This window comes from Akebia trifoliata, chromosome 14, assembly GCF_017979445.1.
Source record: "Akebia trifoliata isolate Shusen 1 chromosome 14, ASM1797944v1, whole genome shotgun sequence".
Lineage (NCBI taxonomy): Eukaryota > Viridiplantae > Streptophyta > Magnoliopsida > Ranunculales > Lardizabalaceae > Akebia > Akebia trifoliata.
In genome coordinates, this window is record NC_141388.1 from 35,256,302 (window position 1) to 35,278,317 (window position 22,016).

General features: G+C 32.5%; 2 protein-coding genes across 4 annotated transcripts; both read left to right on the forward strand.

The window, feature by feature from the left end:
- NUFIP (GATA zinc finger protein) lies at window positions 1–8,189 on the forward strand. 2 transcript variants are annotated; one of them, XM_086423505.1, is made up of 9 exons: window positions 1–151; window positions 808–888; window positions 976–1,809; window positions 3,146–3,216; window positions 3,347–3,417; window positions 5,019–5,076; window positions 6,268–6,358; window positions 6,442–6,504; window positions 7,278–8,189. In XM_086423505.1, the coding sequence occupies exons 2-9, from the start codon at window positions 808–810 to the stop codon at window positions 7,863–7,865; spliced, it is 1,857 nt and encodes a 618-aa protein (XP_086279631.1). In that variant the 5' UTR covers window positions 1–151; the 3' UTR covers window positions 7,866–8,189. The 2 variants fall into 2 exon arrangements, with proteins under 2 accessions (XP_086279631.1, XP_086279632.1); XM_086423506.1 differs by having other exon boundaries at window positions 6,445–6,504.
- Window positions 8,190–16,646: 8,457 nt separating this feature from the next.
- Window positions 16,647–20,891, forward strand: LOC147386979 (leucine-rich repeat protein 1-like). Of its 2 annotated transcripts, none has more exons than XM_086424052.1 (6): window positions 16,647–16,963; window positions 18,449–18,520; window positions 18,715–18,858; window positions 19,792–19,863; window positions 19,956–20,027; window positions 20,189–20,485. In XM_086424052.1, exons 1-6 carry the CDS (start codon window positions 16,743–16,745, stop codon window positions 20,286–20,288), a joined length of 681 nt encoding a protein of 226 aa, XP_086280178.1. In that variant the 5' UTR covers window positions 16,647–16,742; the 3' UTR covers window positions 20,289–20,485. The 2 variants fall into 2 exon arrangements, with proteins under 2 accessions (XP_086280178.1, XP_086280179.1); XM_086424053.1 differs by lacking the exon at window positions 20,189–20,485 and adding an exon at window positions 20,604–20,891 and having other exon boundaries at window positions 16,650–16,963.
- Window positions 20,892–22,016: the final 1,125 nt, after the last annotated feature.

The window sequence follows — 22,016 nt, forward strand, 5'->3', positions numbered from 1 at the left end:
TTATAATCAGCCTTTTTAGGGTTTAAGCTAGTATTTCCCTCTTCGACTAAAACCCTACTCCCTCAACGTCTTCTTCAACAGTTGAATCTTGAGGAACCACTACAATTGGATTGTCTCTGTATCTTCTTCACCTCCTTCAAACTATATAAAGGTCAGTTTTTTAAGACCTCTCTCTCTCCCTCTCTCCCCTTCCTGTGTTCTTCTGGTGTAGCTTCATTTGAAGTGAAAACTAATTTCATCGAATTTCTTCAAGTTCTAATAAGTTTTCCAATAATTTTAGACAATAATTTCTTTTGTTCGAAAAAGGCTTTAGTTCAACATTTCGTTCTCTCTAAGTGATCAAGAACAATTTCCTTCATCGATTTTCTTCAAGGTCCAATACATTTTCCAAGAATGAAGATTACACTTCAAGTTCTTTGGGTTTTGTTGTTTTTAATGAGATGCGAATGCTTTTCTCTGTTTATCTTTTTTTTTTTTTTCTCGAGGTAGGATTTTTTTTAATAGGATTTGATCGAATTATATGTAAGTATTCATGAAGATAGGAGCATCTTAGATTAGTTAACAGTATAAGTTCAAATGTTAGAAAAATATAGCTTTAGAAAAAACCTACCAATTATCCTTTTGGGTTTTTTTTTTATTTCCTAAAAAAAAGAAGCCTTTTTCCCCATATAAATCTTACTGTTTTTGGCTGTAATCAACCCTTCATCTATTTTCTGTATCTTAGTTTTCCGATTATCGAAACTTTTTTTGTTCGCCTTCTTTTTCTCTTATTGTTGTAGTAATATTTCTTTTCTCTTAATTCTATAGATGATTCCTTTTCAAGCTTCATTTCCTCAGCTTCCCAACCAAATACAAACTGATCGAAGTAACAGTTCAGCTCATCAACAGGTATTTTTTGTTCGATTTAATGTTTTTTTCCAGGTAAACCTGGCCATTATTTATTTTGATTTTTTTTTTTTCGTTTTGGAAAATCAGGTCATCTTATCCAATCTTGTAAATTCAAGTAATCCGGGTTGCAATCATGGTGATCAATTTCCATGTTCTAGTGCCTATAACAATCCATTAATTTCTCAATTATTTGCACTCAATCCCCAATTACCCGTTCCATTTGTTGGTTCAAATACAATTTTGAGTAACTTCAATGGGAATTTTGGAGCTATTCCCAATACCCATTTTCTTAATATTGCTAACCATCACCAACCAATGCAAAATACTCAAATGGGTATGCCCCATTTGGGTTCTCAATCACATGGACATCTCCATAATTTTAACAGTGCACCATCTCAACCAAATGGACAGTTGTTTACATTTAATCTTCCACAAGTTACAAGTCAGACTAGACCCTTTCAACCACTTGTATGTCCGAGCGTGCAAGGGGGGCAATTCGGTTCTCATAATCCTCAACATATGAACCAAATTACTGTTTTGCCACACGGGCAGTTTTCACCGCACCCTATTGGACTTCCTCAAATTGTTCCCTTTAATATGCCTCCATGTTCACATCCTTCGATGGGTTCTCAAAGTCCTTCTTTCCTCATGAACCCACAATTGGGCATGATGAATTCCAATGAAGTTGGACAGCACAATACCCAAATTTGTCAGAATGCCTTGCAAAAGTCACAATTGGGCATGGTGAATTCCAATGAAGTTGGACAGCACAATACCCAAAGGGGTCAGAATGCCTTGCAAAAGTCACCTATTGCTGCTCAACACATGCAAAGTAACTCGTTTCCGCTACTTACTGATGGTCCAATTCAAATCCAACAAACTCAGAAGAACATGCATCCTGGCTCTTTCCAGACGTCACAGGTATCTTTCATCTTCCATATGGATTTACTATTTTTGGTGATATCTTGTATTTTTTGCACATATGGTTTTGTTATTAATTATGCAGAGTTAAATAGTTTTCAGGGTGTTCTATGCTTTTCCTTCTGGAGTTGATGTATTAATTTCGATAATGTGTGTTTATTTCTAATCCATATAATTTGCAAAAATGAGAATCTAAGTACTTGATGTCCATTTTTTTTTTTTTTTGTGTGTATTTGTTAATTCTTTTCTAAGTCACACGGATAGTGGGTGTGGTCACTGTAGTCATAATGGAAGTATCTATGGATTACAAAAATTGCTGTCAAAATGAGTCATTATCTGATCTTCATTTACAGAGCCTAATTCTTTAAAGAAGAATACTATATCTAATATTTGATGCCATTTAGAGGTACAAAATGATGGTAAGTTGGTAAAGTCCGTGCTTGGTTATACAACAGACTTGTGTTGAATACTTGTCTTCACCTGCTTGCCTACCAAGAAAAAAAGAATAGCTTTTCAGCACATTTGATGATTCCCTAATTAGACACTCAAACAGAGAGTTATTTATCTAGTTTTGATAAGTATAAAAGATTTTATTAGAAAAGAAAAGGAGGCCAAGGTGGTCCCTACAAACAGAGAAAAGAAAACAAACAAACAAACAAAGAATAAGAAAAGAAAAACCAAAACCAATACAAAAAACCACCACAACATAACTGTACATCACACAAAGCATCTCACTTGAAAGCAAAATCTTCAAAGAACACGGCCTCAAAGTCTTTAGACAACTTGCTCTGAATATTAATTGTAATTTTTTCTCTCTCTCATGATTCTAAGATTCAAGACAGGTTTCATGGAGTCGTTTTGTCGTGGTTGCAAGTGGCTATTGATTGCTCACCTCAAACATGTCTAAAAATGTCTTTTATTGGGTGGGTGTGGGTCAGGTTTTGATGGACCTCCTTACATCTGGGAGTTTTGATCTAATTGGGTGTTGATCTGTTATTATATGCATAAAACACAGTATGAAAATCTAGAAGGTGGCATGCGCGAATGCACATGTATCAAAAGGGCTTATTTGTAATTTTTTGTTAAAGGGCTTTCAATATTACAAGAGTAAAAGGATGTTTTTGTAATTTTGAAAGCTAATCGATGTGACTATATGGTTTTGATGTCTGTTTGAACCCTTCCCCAGGATTTTTTTATTTATAAACCTTTATATGTTGTCTATGTGTAATTAACTTTGGTATCATGAAGACACAAACTACCTGCCACATCTCTCTCTCTATCTCTCTCTGGTGGGAATCATACTAATGATGATAGGTGTAATATCTTAAACAACCAGGGAAATCACCAAGGAAAGAATTTCACAAGAAATTATCATGAATCTGGGAAAAGGGAATTGGCACACCCAAGGTTAGCTGTTATATAATAGCTTCTAAGTTTCATTCTTTATTGCTCTTAAAAGTTTGGATATTTCTGTATTCAACAAAGAATAGCTTGGACATTTTTTCTCCTGCGTCATAATCAATTGAACTTCATGCAGATTCCAGAAATCCAAGTTTCATCCTATGGCAAAGGGAAACTTCAAGTCCTTTAACGGAAAAGAAGGAAAAGGTTTTGGGCTTCATTCCTTTCTAACATGTCTAATATTTTACTGGTTCTACAACATTGCATCTCACACATAACTTTAACAGGTTAGAGAATGATAATTTCTTAATTCTTTGTAATATCAAATTTTTTTGAGAGCTTCTATTGCCATACCAACTTTTACTAATGCCACCCCAAGACGTGTACTAATTCTTTGGTGATTTACATTGGAATTGGTGTGGCATTAGAAAAGTTGGTGTGGCAATAGAATCTCCCCCCCCCCCCCTCTCTTTTTTTTATATATATGCAGTACATCCTGGTCGCATTCTACAGGCTTCATTGAAGCTGACCCAAAGCATACAAAGAACATTTTCAACAAAAAAATGTATGCCATGCATATAACTTATGGTATGTGTGCATAAAGGTGGAATCATGAAGTGTGCTGGAGCCAATTGGCTTGAATAGAGGACCACCTTTTATTTCTGCAGTAGGTTCCATATTTTTACTATTATAATGAGAAAAGGCAGCGTAGAAGTAGTTCGACACCAAAATTTGGATTCCAAAAATGGCCCCACCTTAACGTTTAAAATTAATATAATCAGGGTCATTTTGATCAAAACCAAGAAATTACAATCCCACGTCCCTAAAATCACGTGGTTGGTTTTCAAAATTACAAAAAATATTCTTTTTTACTATGTAATCTTCAAAACCACCTGTTAGTTAATATTTTAAATTACAAATAAGCCCTTCAAATACATGCGCATTTGCACATGCCACCTTCTAGTTCTTACAAGTGATTCAATTGCAGAATTTACTGCATGTGGTACAAAAAGCAGACCCTCATACGCTTGAATGCATCACTGCAAACTTAGACATCGAAATGAGTTGTAAGGCATGGTAACAATGCAGAAAATCCAACATAATAAACTCCCCAATGTTTTTTTTCTTTTTTAAATCTCCCCAATGCTTGTATCATAATATTCAAAGATAAGTTTATTTCATAAGTATTTATTGATATGTATATGTGCATTTTATATTATATGGAGCTAGTTCATTATCAGTGAAGAAAGACTAAAACTACAAATGATGTGTTAGAGTGAGCTCCAGATCTTTGACTTGTTCATTGAATATCTTTTCTGAAAAATTTTAAAAATTAATTTCTTATATGTATTTAAGAATTATGGAAAGTTGAGAAGTACTTGTAGTCATTAGGAAATGTGGTATGTAACTGGAAGCAATGTTTTTAAAAATGGAGATGTGTGGAATAATAAAATTATTTGACATATAAATAAATTCCTAATTACTCTAAAACCACTAAAGAACCCCTCTTAAAACCATTAAAGAAGCTTCTAGGAAGTTATTTCCACTCGCTTGGGTCACTTCCAATGTTCATTTTGGCAGTTTATGTTGTTTATCTTACTAATAAGCCTATTTCACATACTTAACTTCAGTTGAAGTAGCATAACTATGTTCAACTCTTTATGAGGCTGTATAAGTTCATTTGTTACATGTAGACTCTAATTTATATCTTGCATTTAATTTCAATTAGTTGTTTATTTCTGTATTTTCTTCTTTACACAATGAGATAGTTTTGATTGTGGTTTGATACCTTTTACTGATGGAAACAGGACACCATGATGAGGGAGCAATAACATCTCATGAACAAACCAGAACGGAATTTCGAAGGTTGTTTTCTGTTGGTTCTGTGACCCTTTTTTGCTTGGAACTTTAGGGAGCTTTTATCCTAACGAATACCCAAGAAAGTTACACTTTCACACGCACACATGTGATTTATGCATGAAAAATTAAATGTCTAATATGTAAAAAACATCTTTTCTTTCCTTCCTTCCCTCTCTTCCTTTTGGTTTTATATTCATCATTGTCATCATTAGTTTTACAAGTATAAAAATCTATTCTAGGAAATGTTACATACACAATGAAATACGTCCTTGTAAGTTGAGATGACCTACCATGAAGGACAAAGGGAAAGAAAGAAAAAGAACTGGTCAAGATGATTGGTCAGGATTACAACAGTGGATGCAAAACATAATACTCAGTACTAATAGAACAAATCCATTCCCATCTACCCAAGAAATCCTCAAAGAATACTCCCCTAAACTCCTTGTAGACCTTTTACACGCACAAATAAAGCAAAAAAAATTTAAAAAAAAAACAAAACAAAACAAAAAACCCCAAAAATTTAAAAAAATGATGTCATGAGCATGGTGCTCTTGTCCTTCAAACACACGACTGTCCCTGTCATGATCCAATGAATCCCAAATTTCTGAAAGAATACATTCCAAATGTCATTATGCAAGCAACAATAGAGAGGAAGATTTTCACAGATTCACCACTAATTTTACAAAATGAACATAAGTTAAAAACGGTCCCTTTACATGTAAGCATTTGATCCACAATGAGGATTCTATATAAAATTTCAGTCCATGCAAGGAAAGCAATTTTGGAGGGAACCTTATAACCCTAAATGAAAGAAGTGGACAAATTTGAGTTTGTGGAAGGAAGGGAGGACTTCCCTACTTTTGGGGGCCATCTTCTTTGCAAGAATATAGAGCTTATATTGCCACACCAACTTTTGCTAACACCACCCCTAGATTGTGCTAATTCTTTGGTGATTTACATATGAATTGGTGTGGCATTAGCAAATTTTGGTGTGGCAATGGAATCTCTCGGAGGATAGAAGGAATTTTAAAATCATTGATGCGCTCTGCCTCCTTCCTTTCTTGGAATCAAGTTAAGGGGGAGGAGGACTTGCAAGATGATTAGTTTTTTGTAAATTTTTATTGTTTTCTTTTCATTTTCTTCTTGTGTTTGTGTATAGTTTGTTTATTTATTATTATAGTTTTTTTTATTTTTAAGGTCTCTGCCTTTGAACTACTCGGAACAAGAAATCCAGCAATGGCGTGACGATCGCAAGAAGAACTACCCTTCAAAATCTAAAATTGAGAAGGTGTGCTTAAGTTTGCATTTACTTTCACATTTATTAATCTAAAACAAGCAACATGCCACTAAAAAAGTTTGTACCCATTTTAGAAGACGGCTGGAAAACGAACTCACTCAGAAGTTGTTGATGAAGATGCCAAAAAACGACGCCAGGTATGCATATTTACTAACTACATTCTTCAATGAAAGGGTAGCATTAGGAGAGGTTCTAAGTGATGGCGAGGCCATGCCTTATCCACAATTGATGGATTAGGCCGTCAATCCAGAATTTCCAAGAGATGTAGTACTTCATGGATGGGCCAAAACCCATAACTCAACCTACCAAGATGATTTTACCAGCTAATCAATCACCCTCCTTTGGGTGATATCTTATGTAGGCCATTTACAATGCTATATTTATAGAAAAACACTTTCCTTAGTAAGATTTTAAGCATTAGTAAGGGTCGTTTTGCTCAAATGGATTACGACATTGGCAATCCAACACCACAGACATCTAAATTTCATGGAAAGAACTCGGATCCCAAAAAACAAAATCACTTTCTTTTTTTTTTTTTTTTTTTTTTTGGGGGGGGGGGGGGGGGGAGCGCATCATCCCAGCCTTTGAAAATGCGTGGTTACCGAATTTCCACAGAACTCCCAAATTTAAATTTAAAATCATCGGTAAAAAATAACATTTTTTTGAATTTTTTCTTCTTCTGAAGTTCATAGAATATTGTCCTCTACAATCCTGTGGTTTCGGATTATGTTTTTGGATGCCACAAGGTGAGGTCAACAACTCTTAGTAAGAGTTGAATTCTTACTAAGTAAGGCTAGTCGGACTCATTTATAATGGGTACCCCTCCTATCCTTTGATTGTATTTGACATACGGGATTTTGGTATCTCTTCAAGTTTTGGTTTTTCGTAACTCACTAATATTTTCTTGCAGCAACTCAAGGAGATACTAGCAAAACAAGCTGAGTTGGGTGTTGAAGTTGCTGAACTACCCCCGAAATATCTTTCAGAATCGGAGAACTGTAAAAGAGGAAACAAGAAGTGGCCTAAGAAAGGAAGATTCAAAAACAATCGTGGTAAAAGACAAAACCATGGGAGAGACCATCAATTTGTTAAGAAGCAAAAGTTTGGGGACAACAATTCAACTCCCTCGCCTGTTTTGCACCACAAAAGGCCCACCCTTTTGCAGAAGCTTCTTAGTGCAGATATAAAGCGAGATAAGAGCCATTTGTTGCAAGTTTTCAGGTTTATGGTGAAGAATTCGTTCTTTAGAGATTGGCCTGAGAAACGTTTGGAGTTCCCTAAGGTCATAGTTAAAGACATGGGTTGTGAGGGAGAGATGGTTGGAGAGAAATTTGAGTGCCCAAAAGAACTTATTACAACAGATGACGATAACGACCATGATGATGGTATGGGTGATACTGTAATTGAAAAAACTGTTAATGGGTTCATTTGGGAGACAGATTCTATTAAAGAGGAAATTGTGAAATCAGAGGGAGAAGAGGGGGAAATAACAGACTAGGATGGATGATCTCTTGTACATATTTACCTTAAATCTGTTTGATGGTATGGTGACAATGGAAATAGCGAAAGTGGTTCCATATGCTATGCTATTGTGCAATCGATTGTTTTTTGAAGGCATGTGAGGCACTCGGTGAGACGTGCTAAAAATGCCTCCAGGCGCAAGGGGGATTCATAGAAACATGAGAGGAATCAACTCGCAATGTGTTTGAAAAGCGTACGGCTCTTTTTATTTTTAATGTTTTGCTTTTAATATATATATATATATGCTTATGGAATGTTGTGAATTTAGAATTGAAATGAAATGTGAAATTAAGAATTGTTATTCCTTCTCTAATTTTAATTTTTTGAAATTTTATTTTGTATTTTGTATTTTGTGTTTTGTGTTGTGTATCAATTAATATTTAAAATATATCATCCATGTGAAACTTATGTCGTTGGTTAACTTACATATAGTCTCACACCATAGCATTTGAGAACAATGAGTAGAATAGACTAACATGGACGACAATCACATGTTGACATGTCGAGGATTTTTTGTTGTTGTGCTCAAACCCCTTCCTATTGAACTTATTGTAGCATTTCTGACACTTGAGGGTCGAGTTCTGATCCGGGCTGGGCATTTGATTAGGATTGTTAGATTTGGATTTGGGATTGTTAGTATTAGATTATGGAAATTTATCGTTTCTAGAAACTAATAATGAAATCTAGAATAATTATTAGACTAACTCTATTTTTATAGTTGTGATAGAAAAATATTATACACCTAAGCACAAAGAAATAATTTGAGGAAAGCAAGAAAGAAGTTCTACCTCTCATTCTTACTAATTTATGTTTATGATCATGGGAAAATCATTGTTATATGCTTTGGAATTAGTAAGAGTCACAATTTTAATGTACAACATGTTGTGTATGAGATGTTTTGTATTTTGTTGGCACATTGCCGAAGCACATAAATCATTATGTATGATTTTTATCTCCTTGTTGTTTCATTTTTCCTCGCAACAAAACAGATTCTAGGGTTCAATTTTTTTTTTCCTTGAAGTCTTCTTCACTTGACATTCCATATTTAATGGGGATAAATGTGGCTTTAGACAAAGCAGAATGGATAAATAAGATTCATTTAATGACTCCAAATCTTTGAGATGAGATTTGATGATCGTATGGTTTTTGCTCCTTTAGTTTGGTTTAAATATTTTATCCATTTAATTTGGGTTAAAGGTTCAATTTATAAGGATATCAATTTGATTCATTTTAACTAACCGTTTATATAATAAAACACAACGGTGAGATCCACTTGTGGGGATAAATATCACACCCAATTGCATTGACCCTCCTTTATTATCTTCGTCCTCCCTCTTCAATTTCAATATCTTTACTCTTCTCATCTGACTCCTTCATTTTTTCAATAATAGCTCTCTAATTGTACTATCTTTCTTCCTTTACCCCTTCAACCCGATTTAAAAAAAAAATAATAATGTCTCTCTAATTTTATTTTTTTTCTTCTTTTATCTCTCTAACCTGTAGAGTGAACTTTAGTCTATATAATAAAACACAATAGTGGACCTCTCTCCATTTCCTATCTTATATAAAGAGAGATTATGATTTAATTTTTCTATGAATTTCGAGAATAATTTTTAATTTTATTGTTTTTCACTCTTTTTTTTTCTATTATTTTTCAAGAATATCCTTTTAACCCCTAAGAGGATGATTGAGCAAACTCTAGTGATAATTCCACTTTTAAAGCATAATTTTACTGATAGAGTAAATTATTGAAGGGATTGGGACAAGTAGACCCGAAAAATGACTCTTAAAAATTATGAAATCCAATTGTCAAGATTTATCTTGGGATGCATAATTTATCCTTGAGATATGAGTTTCATCCTCACAATTGGATGTCATGTTTATTTCCTATTAAATCTTAACAAATTAATATCCACAATTTGTGAGGGTAGCTGAGGATTGGCGTGTTTAACGACTTAGGATCTCTAGGTATATTTAAAACTCCTAACCCATATTATTTTGAAATGATACTATTGGCATCTCAATTTTTACTTATTACACTCCAATTTCTTAAATTAGTTATCACGCCCCCAATTAGAGATTTAGACACACTATTTAAATATTACAAAGGTTGGGCTCAAATTATTATCTCAACATTACAAAATCTTATAACACTTATTCAAGCAATTTCAATAGTTATTTACAATTATGATTAGGGGTGTACAAAATCCTAAACCCAAAAAATAGATCCAACGAAAAAAATAAATAATTCCAATTGACACCTCAACTTATACTTTTTCATTCACTTATTTTTTTTAATTGAGGTGTAATAAGTAAAAGTTGGGTGCTAACAACAACACTCATTTTTTATAAGTGATTTCCTTGACAGAATTCTCTGTTTTAATACAAAAACTCTGTTAGAATTCTGACAACTCCAAGAGAATCTTATTTTATTGAATTTGTTACTCAACAAATTTAGGAATGTGATCTATATTATTTTAAAAAGATTAAATATCTATAATACCCTCACTTCTTTAAATGAAATATTAATTATATTATTCTTCTTCTCAACGTCTATTCTATCTCCCTAAATCATGGATTGAGCCTCTTTCTTTCTTTAAAAAAATGAAAAAAAAAAAGTAAAATCTGAGTTTTAAATGGAATATAGAGAGTTGTGATGTTGTTGCCAATGTGGCAATGTGAGTCTAATGATGATTTTAGGATAGAGAATCTTTGTTGGAAAGAGAGGATATAATATATATTTAATTTAAAAAAATTGAGAATATTAATGGCATTTAATATTTTAAAATGACATGAATCCTATTCTAGATTTTTTTAATTAATCAACTTAATAAAGTAAAATTACCTTAGAATTGTCAAAACTCCAATGGAACTTCTATAATAAAAATGCAATAAATAAGACTATTGGATAAATCTCACTAATTTTATTGAGTCAGGATTCGTGGACTTATAAAAAGTACAACTCCTTCCAATCATTAAACACAAAATCCAATGGACAAGATTTGTTCTAAGGATATATGATACATCCATGGACAAAGTATTTTATAGCAATGGCTTGATTTGGTGTTTTAAGTACTATTGGCTTTAGTAATTTAGGAGTAATTTATAAATTTAATTAATTTCTTAATTTATTATAATTATTAATAAAGTTAATATTATAAGAGTGTCAATGGGTACCCATTTAACTGGAACCGAAAACTCCTATTATGGTTCCCATTTTATTGGAACCGATTAGAGTCAGATCTAAAATGGAATCAGATTGGTAGGAACTGAAACTGTTAGGTTCTATCCAATGGGTACCCACAGTACCCAGAACTAATTTAATTTATCATTTCTTTTTATACTATAGATGATTTAAGGTATTTTTTTTATTATTTTAAAATAAATACACGTTATATAAAATTCTTCAAATTTTCATATAAATTATTGATTAGAGCTTAAAATGAGTTCTTTTCTAAAACTTAATTACTTTTAACTAAGATAAATTTTCATTTTTCAAAAAAATCATTAATTTGTATCTTTGGTACAACCAATTATAACTAAGTTAATAAATTTGTTGATAATATGTTATTTATTTATTTTTTTTTTATAATTTTTAAAAATACTTTTTTCCTCATATGATTGTTGAGAATCAAAATTGATAGGTACCCATGATTTTTGGTGATTTCGATTCCGATTTTATTTATGTTAAAATCGAATATGAAACCGAAAAGAATTGAAATCGAATTAAATATAATATGTTAATTTTTTTAAAGAATTTTTTTTATAATTATTTAAAATACTTTTTTTTTTTTTTTTTCATTCGATTCTTGTGAATCAAAATCGATGGGTACCCATGATTTTTGGTGATTCTGATTTCGATTCCATTAATATTGGAACCAGACCTGAAACTAAAAAGAATTGAAATCAGATTAAATATAATGATTATGATTCTAAATTTCTCAGGAACCGAATCGAATCAAATCAGAACTGACCCATTGAAACCCTAATAAAATAATTATAATATATTTTTTTTAAAGATAATTCCACTAAGTAAGCATCAACAAAGCTTAATAGTCATTAATGCTGTGTGAACTTTTTCTACCTTACTTTTCTCCATGAGAATATTATGGGCGACTTATCCATGTTTTGGTTGAAAGTTTGTCTCAATAATGTGATCTTTAAAGTGTCCCCTCACGGCGCACTTTAGATTCTTTCCTCGCAAAACGTGAGAATGATGTTTCCGTTGTTCCCACCTCACAAAAACTTATGTGAAGCCAGCAAATGGATTGGCAAATTTGCTGTTTCATTAACATCAAAGTTTGATGTCCTCTCCCTTGAAAATGCCATGTAGTACACTAAATATATGATATCAACATTATATCTTGTTATATCCATAAAAGAAATAATTTGATTAGTAATATCTAAATCATATTAGTGTATAGTAGGGTTGTTAATTTATCAGATCATATCTGATATCGATATAATTTATATTTTATTTAAATATATGAAGTGTATAGATTTTGGTTGTTAATTTGGATTTAATTAAATCCATAAACTTGACCCAAAAGTTATTGGATTGGATTGGGTTTGGAATCCTAATATTGATATTCGAAAAAACTTGATCTGACAAGAGTTGGATCTGATACTTATCAGATTGGATTTGAATTCGATCCATTCCTTATCGGATTGGTTCTAGATCAAGTCGTCCATTGTGGAAAATTCCTCATTGTTACCTCTCGTAAGAGTTTGGGTGTTGTCTCAATCCCATTTTGACTAAATATTCTTTGACCAGTCGTTGATCATTGCCTTGGTAAGCTATTGCCTCACCAATAAGCTAATTAGACACAAATCCCTCCTCAGACGGATTCCTCCTTTTGTTCTTCAATTTATGGGGCATTAGCAGTTATTGTCAACTGTTGTACTCGAACCATTGACCACTTTGATATATAAATTCACTTATAGGGTTAGTGGGCCCAAAAAGCATTTCAACAAATATGTATTAACAAAGCAACTTTGAGGTTGTTGATTGAAGTCTAGTTTACCCATCAATTTATGTAGGGTGGGTCCATTTGCACACACTGAAATGGCTCGTTTCACCTACTTACTTGCGATACCTAACTTAACTTCAAAATATTCCCTTACACACACCTAATAATTCTGTTTTAATCTTCATTGCTTACTGCACACATTTTAAGATACCGAACCATTTCTTCATCTTCTCTTCTTCTTCTTCTTCTCTCTCACTCATTTCTTTTTTCTTTGCATCTTGAAATATTTTAAGAGAATTTTAAACTTTAATATTACTTGTTTTTCTTGATCTAACATTTCCAATCAAATCAAGACTTTTCACATGAGAAAGTTTTGTTCGATAAATACCTATTGAAATTATTTTGTAAAATTGGGTAGGTACTTATCAGATCGATTTTACAATTTGATAGAAAACTTTATTCCGTAGGTTACTTATCAAATCTATTTGGTAACATTCTCTAAGTACCTACCGAATTTGTTAAAACACATTTGGTTTGAACCTAACGAATAGAAATGTTAAAAAAAAATTCGAGTTCTTTAATTCAAAATCATCATTTTGAGATTTTAATAATGATTTGTTTTTTCATCTTCCTTGATGATTAAATACAAAAAAGTAAAAAAAAAAAAAAAATTTAAAATAAGATAATTTGAAAAAAAATAAAAAATACATAAAACTTAATTTCTATCTATTCAACCTCTCACAAAATCCAGAAGAAGATGAATATAAAGAAAAAGAAGGTGAATTTTTAAAATTTTGTTCAATAAGTAGTGATGTGTGCAATAAACCAAAATGAAAGGGTACAATAATTAAAAAAAAAATTATATTACTAAAATCACTTAAGTGGGTGTAATGAGTCATCTCTGTGTGTAAAATGTAAGTAGACCCACCCATTTATATGTCATAGAATTACATCAAACTTTTGGAAATAAGAAATGTAACAAAATTGGCCCCCACTCTAAGAGCATGTGCTGTGGGGGGCCATATAGAGAAAAGTCAATGACTTCGCTCTCAAACATCTCATCATGAAAGATGGAGGAATTTAAGTCTAAGAAGGGGAACAAATTCCAAAGCAAACCCACTATTTGATCTAGTGGAGCTGGTAGGATACCTCTAAAGCCTATCCGACAATGGTGGGCCCATTTTATTCATCAGTGGTTGTAAAAGTCTTACCATTTTTTCTAAATGGAAATGTCAAGAGAAGACTAAATGTAGGGTCCACATAAAAGTCAGTATTCCAGTTAGACACGTTATTGACTGTATTAGCTTTTATCATGATTTGAAATTTACTACAGTTGTCTGTATCAAATATTTGATGTGGACATAGTTTGAGTTATTTCTTTGTCTCTAAAAAGGGGGTATTTACATATACCCCTACTGATTTTGGTGAATGTTAGAGATACCCCCAATATTTTGTTCATGATCTCTATCAAAGACTTATGTGAATTTCTAGAAAATTGGTTAGTGGAAAGTAAAATCTATAGAAAAAGAAAATTTTCACTACTTGTAGGATTGCCAATGAGCAACCTCAGGCTTGGCTTAGCCCCAAGCCAATCATAAAAAGTCGAGTTACCCCTTAAACTAACTATCAGACTTGTTTCGTCTAAACCTAGACCTAATCTCGATCGGCAGAGACTCAGGTTGATTATTTATTTATTTATTAGTAGAGATGAATTTATTAAAAGAAAATAAGGTTGAGGTGATCAGCCCAAAATACAAAGAAAATAAAAAAATAACCAAAATAATTTCAATTTTAGACTATGAATCATTTCAATATATATATATATATATATTGCAAAAGAAGACATAACAGTATGAGCAATATTTCCTCAAGGTCATCCGTAAGGGCGTTTCCTCACTTACCTGGTGCGTGCGATGTGTGAGTGTTGCATGTGTTTGGGGAGGAACCCATATGCCCTGATTCCGGTCTGCCTCATCCAATCCCCCTAGTCGGATGTAAGATCGAACACTCACGTTATTAAAAAATAAATGATTTGTATTTCACTATAATTCTTAGGAGTGCTAATATAAAATTTGAGTAAAAAATTAAATAAATGTGAGTTTAGTGAATCAAGGTGCCAATTTGCATTTTGAGATGTTTTCATTATTTTGTATGCCGATATCTGTATCATATTTTTTTGGTTGGAAATGAGGTTAAAGGTCAGTACAAGTCGTCGAATATGTTTCCATGAGATAATTCATAATTATAGTGTTTAAGAGAATTTCATACATATGGAGACCGATTAGCAAAAACTATGATTAATTGTTTACATAGAATGGGAAAACATTGTAGGCCCTACTATATATCATGATTTGAAAAAGATCATGGAAATCATTTATGTTTAACTCGTTCGTTGGACATTTGATGTCCAACTACATGAGTATGCCCACAATGTCCGTATCAAAATTATTGATATCCACACCTACCTGTTTACCTTTTGGTTACCTTCCATGTACTCCATGTTTTCTTCTTAAATTTAGATAAACCCCCACAACATGATGAAATAACTATTTGACCCTAGGTTTTTACGAGACTAATAATTTGTGAAAAAATTGAAACATCCTTACCTCCTAAAAGTTCATTGTCTTCGACCTATAAAAATTTCAAAATAACCATAATTATAATTTTTACGCATTATTGTTGTTGTTTATAGCATCATCTCTTACTTTTTTCATCGAAGTTTCTATCATATCTTGATAAGTCTGATTAAGTGTGTATTTGATAACGCTTTAAAGTCTGATCGGAAGTGATTCACTTTTAAAATTCAGACTTTAAAATTTATTATTTTTGTTTGTTTTATTTCAGATTTTGAATTTTATAATCAAAATTCAGAAATTTTGAACCAATGATAAGGGAATAGTGGATGAAATTTCTAATTTCTAGACTTTAGAAATATTATCAAACATAGCCTAAAACTAAATGTGTCAACTAATTTAATTGGTAAAGTCTATGAGTAATGATACCATAAACTTGAGTTTGATTCCTACCAGTACTGAATTATTATTTTCATTAAAAAAAAGTTTATTATCAAAACATCTCAACTCAAGTTGGATTTTCGATTGAGAGCGCTAATATTAGGGTTTCAACAAAAATTGAATTGAATAGTCTTCATCGTGTTATGTATAAAGGAAGTTCTAATTAAGATTGTGAACGAAAAAAACTTATTTAAGATTAAATTTATAACATAAATATATTGATGTAGAATAGAATCACAAAAGATTATAAGATGTGAAAATGCCAAAAGAAGAGCTGTTTATTTTGTATTAAATCTTTCTCAACAAATACCTAATTCTTATTTGTTGAGAATTTAACACTTCTCAAAGAGTTTAGTGTTTTAAAGAGTCTGTGGACCATGAGAAGTATATGACATTTTCAATATTTTTAAAGAATTTTTTATATTAAATTTGAATATAGTGGTCAGGGCTTCCCTCCAAAAAGGAAGAGGTCTTAAGTTCAAGTCCTCTCGTTGGCTACTCACAAGAATTTATCCCGACTTATTTGGTATGTGTGGTATTTGTCTGGCCAATTTCCTTGGATTAGTCGGGCCTAGAATCCAAACACCTAGTCATCATAAAATAAAATAAAAAATTGTAAATTTTATTAGTCTTCTCTCATTAAAGACCAAGCTTAAGAGGGATATACCATCAATTTATAAACTCAAAAGGGTTTCTCAAATATAAACAAAAACATAGAGGATATATTAAAAAAAAAAATTATAAAATAGCCGCCCATGTTCTACTTCCCTGTTATATTCCCTAAGTGGATCTTCTCCTCTTAAAGTTAAACCACACGACACGACTCTCTCTTTCTAAAGTCCAAAACCAGAGAGGATTGAGGAAGACGAAATGGCCATGGGCACAAGCTTGCAGGTTGTTGCCCTAACCCTAACCCTAACCCTAATTATAGTTCCTTTGGCATCTGCGAACTCTGATGGAGATGCTCTCTACACGCTGAGAAAGAGCTTGTCCGATCCTGATAACGTACTCCAAAGCTGGGATCCGAACCTCGTTAACCCTTGTACTTGGTTTCACATCACCTGCGATCAGGACAATCGCGTCACTAGAGTGTGAGTTCTCTTCCTTCTCAACCTGATTTTACTAATTTTGTCTCAATTTTATCTGAAAACCCTAGTGTTTGTTCTTTCTTGAATTTCATGCCTTTTGGTAGGTTCCTGGTGTTGAATGATGAATTTTTGTGTTTTTTAGACAATTTTGTGGATGATTCTATAGGTCTTAATTGACTTGAACGATCTGATGTGATTTGGATGAGTCTCGCCATCCAAAACTGGTTCAAATGGATTTTATAAATTTAAATTTATTTAAAAAAAATTTGTTTTTCTTGTATAAAATGAATTAATTGATATTAAAATCACAAAATTTAATTTTCTATCGATCACAAACATTTAAATTCTTAAAAACCAATCTATACCGGTTGAATCGGCCTCCAGTTTTTTTTTTTTTTTTTTTGTGGTGAGGAGGAGGGGTGGGAACGGCTGAGTTGAACCAGTTTTTGGAAGAGTCGTTCAGGTAGCTAAGTCACAGTGGAAAATTTTCTTCGAGGCCGTAGAGTCTCTAGTTTTAAAATCACGGATGATTCTCTTTAGTTGAATTTGGATCCCCTAATAAATAATTCACGTTATTTGAGTTTTGATAAGTAATTGTAAAAAACAGCAAAAATGGTATTTAAAACATCTTCTATGAGAAGAGAAGGTAAAAAACGGCATTTATGAAAAAAGGGATATAATGGGTATTTTTTAAAAAAATGAACAGTGATAGAGAGAGCCCTTAAAAATTTCTCTTCCCTCTACATTTGATGACATTAACAGTGATAGAAAGAGAATCTTCATTTTGAAGACCGATTGGAGTTGCTTTGAGGGAATTTTAGCATAATTTCTTGTATTTTATCCTATTGTGAGACACATTATGTAATGATTGAAGTATCGTGATAATATTGTTTTTTTAGGGGGTCACTGACTTGCACCATGATTATGATGTCTATTATTGTTGGAATAGGCAACTGTAAGTGTGACATAAATGTTGGTGCTGACTATCTTTAGAAGTTTTTTCCCCTACAAATGTTGCATTATGATCATCATCATCAAAGCTATCTGCCAAATATTTGGAGTTGGTTGAATGAATCATGTTCTACTATTCAATTATGTTTAGATCCATGTCTTATGTTATTGAATGTGTATTCATATCCGCAATTACTATCTTAATCCACATTTCTTTTTGGAATTCCTCTTACTTTTTTAGAATCTTCAACTTGCACATTGAGAGAGTTTGACTTGTTACAGAAGATGAATGGATAGATGGATTAATTGAGAGAGTTTCATAGTTGATCTGTCATGTCATGGGCTTTCCTTTATCCTATATTGCTTCTTTGTGATCCTTCAGGGGTCGTGTGTTTAACCGTTTTATTAATTTAGAGAAATGATCAATGCTTCATTTTTGGGTGGGGGCCTGTAAGTCTTTTCTCTACCCTTTTAGGGTAGCAAGCAATGGAGTACGTTTTTCATTTTTCATTTTTCATTTTATGGACCTTATTGCAGGGACCTAGGCAATTCAAATCTATCAGGGCATCTTGTACCTGACCTTGGGAAACTTGAACGTCTCCAATATTTGTGAGTGTTTTTTCTTAGCTATTATCCCTAGTTGGTTTGGCAATAATCTGGACACAGTCTTGCTGTAGTAGTCTTAGCATGTAATTCATTGCTACAGTGAACCTGATGTTATTGTTGCTACTATAGTTTTTTTTAATATAAAAATAGATATCACAGTTTATTTTTTGAATCTGTTATTTTAATTATTTATGCAGAGAGCTTTACAAAAACAACATCCGAGGAACGATCCCAGTTGAGCTTGGTAATTTGAAGAACCTAATTAGCTTGGACTTGTATAACAACAATATTTCAGGGACCATCCCTCCTGCCTTGGGGAAGTTAAAGTCTCTCATATTCTTGTGAGTTTGATTTGCATATTCTTATTATTGTTTTATCTTCGCCTAAGATAATTGGACCTGAGCTTTACTCCCAAAGTCATATCTTCAGATAAAGAACTTTGTAGTCTGATTTCTGAATCCCCAAAGCCAGGTTGATTCACTGGTCACTGTCACTGAGGGCCCAGAAGGGCCAGAACTAAAGGTGCTATGTAAAAAAATGAATAGTACGTTAGCAGTAGTGAGCTGCTAGTTGTCTTTTCTTGTATCGGGCATGGCTTAGTTTAGGCCTTTGGCAAGTTGCTCCTGCTTCCAACCTTTAATTTTGGAACTAAATTGAAATGCATAATAATAATAATAATAATAATAATAATAATGATAATAATAATAATAATAATAATAATATTAACATTAATATTAATAAAATAGGATGTTTGTCCCCCTCTTTTAGATTTTATAATATGTTGAGATTTAATCTCACCACAAATCTCAACGACAACTTTTAATTTTATTGCCTTTTCGCTTCTCCTCTTTCTAAGAATATCCTTCTAACTTTATTCCCTTTCCTCTTTTACCTCCCTTTCCAAGAACACCGCTTCAATTTTATATATTACCTATCCTTGTCTCTCCCGTTTCTGATAGAATCGTTCTAAACACTGCGCTGATGTGGCAGTATACAGAGAACAATAGATTTTTTCCTCGGGATACATGGAAGAAAATCAATGGTTCTCTGCACACTGCCACATCAGCACATTGTTGAGTGCAGTGTCGAAGGCAGTCAGTTCAGTATTTTCCTTTCCAATGATACCACTCCAACTCTCTGACTCATTGTCGTTCCTCTTCTAATCCCTTAACACAAAAGAGGAAGCCTGTTAGGCATAGGCAAACTCTGGTATGTATATGCTTAAAACTTTCCCTTCTTTTTTGCTAATAAGTAATTTGTTCTGTAATTGGTAGACGACTTAACGACAACCAGTTAGCTGGGCGAATTCCAAGGGAGCTTGCTGGCATTTCAAGCCTCAAAGTTGTGTAAGTGCTTTGGTTCTTGCTCTCTTTCCATCTGGAGTACTTTATACCATTTTTGTGGTACCGTCCTAAGACAAATATGGCTGTGTTTCCAGAGATGTCTCGAGCAACAATTTATGTGGAACAATTCCCACTAGTGGACCATTTGAGCACATTCCCTTGAACAAGTAGGTTTCATTTCTATTAATCTTTCATCATTTTATTCTTCTATCTTGTGATGCATCAATCCTCTCTTTTTTAGACCTAGCTATCTAATATAGATATTCAATTTATCGAACACATTAGATTCTGCCAATGTAAGAAAAACATGGTGAACATATGGTGTTAGCTTTGAGAACAACATGGATGAAAAGCATATCCAAATATTGCTCAGCAAAACTGAGAATAAAAATATACCAATATTTTTTTTTTTCAAATTTGATAAGTAAGCGGATTAGTAATTAGAGCAGGTGAAGGATGGTTTTGAACCCAGGTCATGATATCAACACTAACAAACTTTAACCAACTTATCAGCTGGAATCTTTTTCATATCCCAATATAGTATCAAATTCTTTGATGGCGTATTATCTTTATTAATGAATTCTTGTTTTTTTTCCTTCCGGCTTTTATAGTTTTCAACCAGAAACTTTAAATCTCATTACTGAGAGAGGCCGCACCAATGCACATTTATTATTATTATTTGTGATATATTTTTGAATTATTGTCATTGGTGATTATTATTTATTTTCTGCCCTATGGTGTAGCTTTGAGAACAACCCTCGACTCGAAGGTCCAGAGTTGCGAGGACTGGCAACATATGATACAAACTGCTCATGAGAGATGGGTGATGCAGCAAATTGCAATTGCACCCTCTATGAAGTTGGTTCTATTTTTATACTTTTTATTACTGTGTAATGGATGAGGGATTTATATCCATAAAATGTATTGTTGTGTTAAATGTGTTAGGTCATACTTATATGTAAATCTAAACAACTCAACTCAATTCTCTTCTGTTTTAACATTTTTATTGTATTAGCAGTTGTTTTTTCTGACATGGCAAGAATTCTTGTTATTTTTTATTTTGCAAGTAACTCTGATTATTTTTATGAGTAATAACCATTGTTGGTAAAAGAGAGCGATTCCATCTTGCTTTGAAACCCAAAACGTAACCAATTTGGAAGATCGAAATACATTAGAAAATCATTGATTAAGAAAAGGAAAATTCACAGTTCCATTGATGATGTTAAACTGTCATTTAAATGAAATTAAAACCTATTGAAAAGGTGAGGATCTATAAGAGAGAGGTGTGTGGTCTATTTAATTCATTTTTTGGTCTTTATTTAATTGAATTTTTAAACAACAAATTAAAAGTAATTATATATATATATATATATACATTCTCTTGGAACGAGGGTATTGGACAATAACAATTATTATTATAAGAGCAACAAAAACAGCTTTGCTAAAATAAGTTGATTTTGTTTCTCAAAATCATTTTTCTTCAATCATGAGTAAAATATTTTCTACAATTTCGTCTTCTAAATCAATGAGAAGAAATATTTATCCAAAATATATTTTTTCCAAATATATCAAGGATTAAAAATGTATTTACTCCAAAGGATGAAGATGATGCAGATGGAAAAAAAACAATGGCAAGAGGTTTCTCATTTTGGTGCATCAGTATTCAGCTTTTGTTCGGCATCCCAACTCACAACCTGTGTCCCATTTTGACTCGCATCAACTTGGCTGAGATTAAGACTGCAGTCACATCCATAATTATTTAAAAATAATAAATCAAAAAATTATTATTATTATTATTATTTATTATTTAAATGAAAGATAAATTCTCTTCTCTCTAATTACTTCCATGAGTAATGAGTTGTACCAAAACCTTTCATCATCAACAATGCCCAATAATCAAGCCAAAATCATTGTTAATATATTACTAAACAATGGATCCCTTTCATTGAATCCTCAGCCATCCACCAATACAAGCCCTCAAGAAGGGGAAAATAAAAATTAAACAGGCAATTATGTTTGTGAGTGAGAGAGAGAGACAGAGGAAATGGAAGTCAGGAACCTCAAGTAAAACTCTATATGAAAAGTAAAGTTCCAAAGGCATTTGTACACAAAATTCTCATCCTGAAACCCTAACAACCACAAAAGGAAGCCAGGAA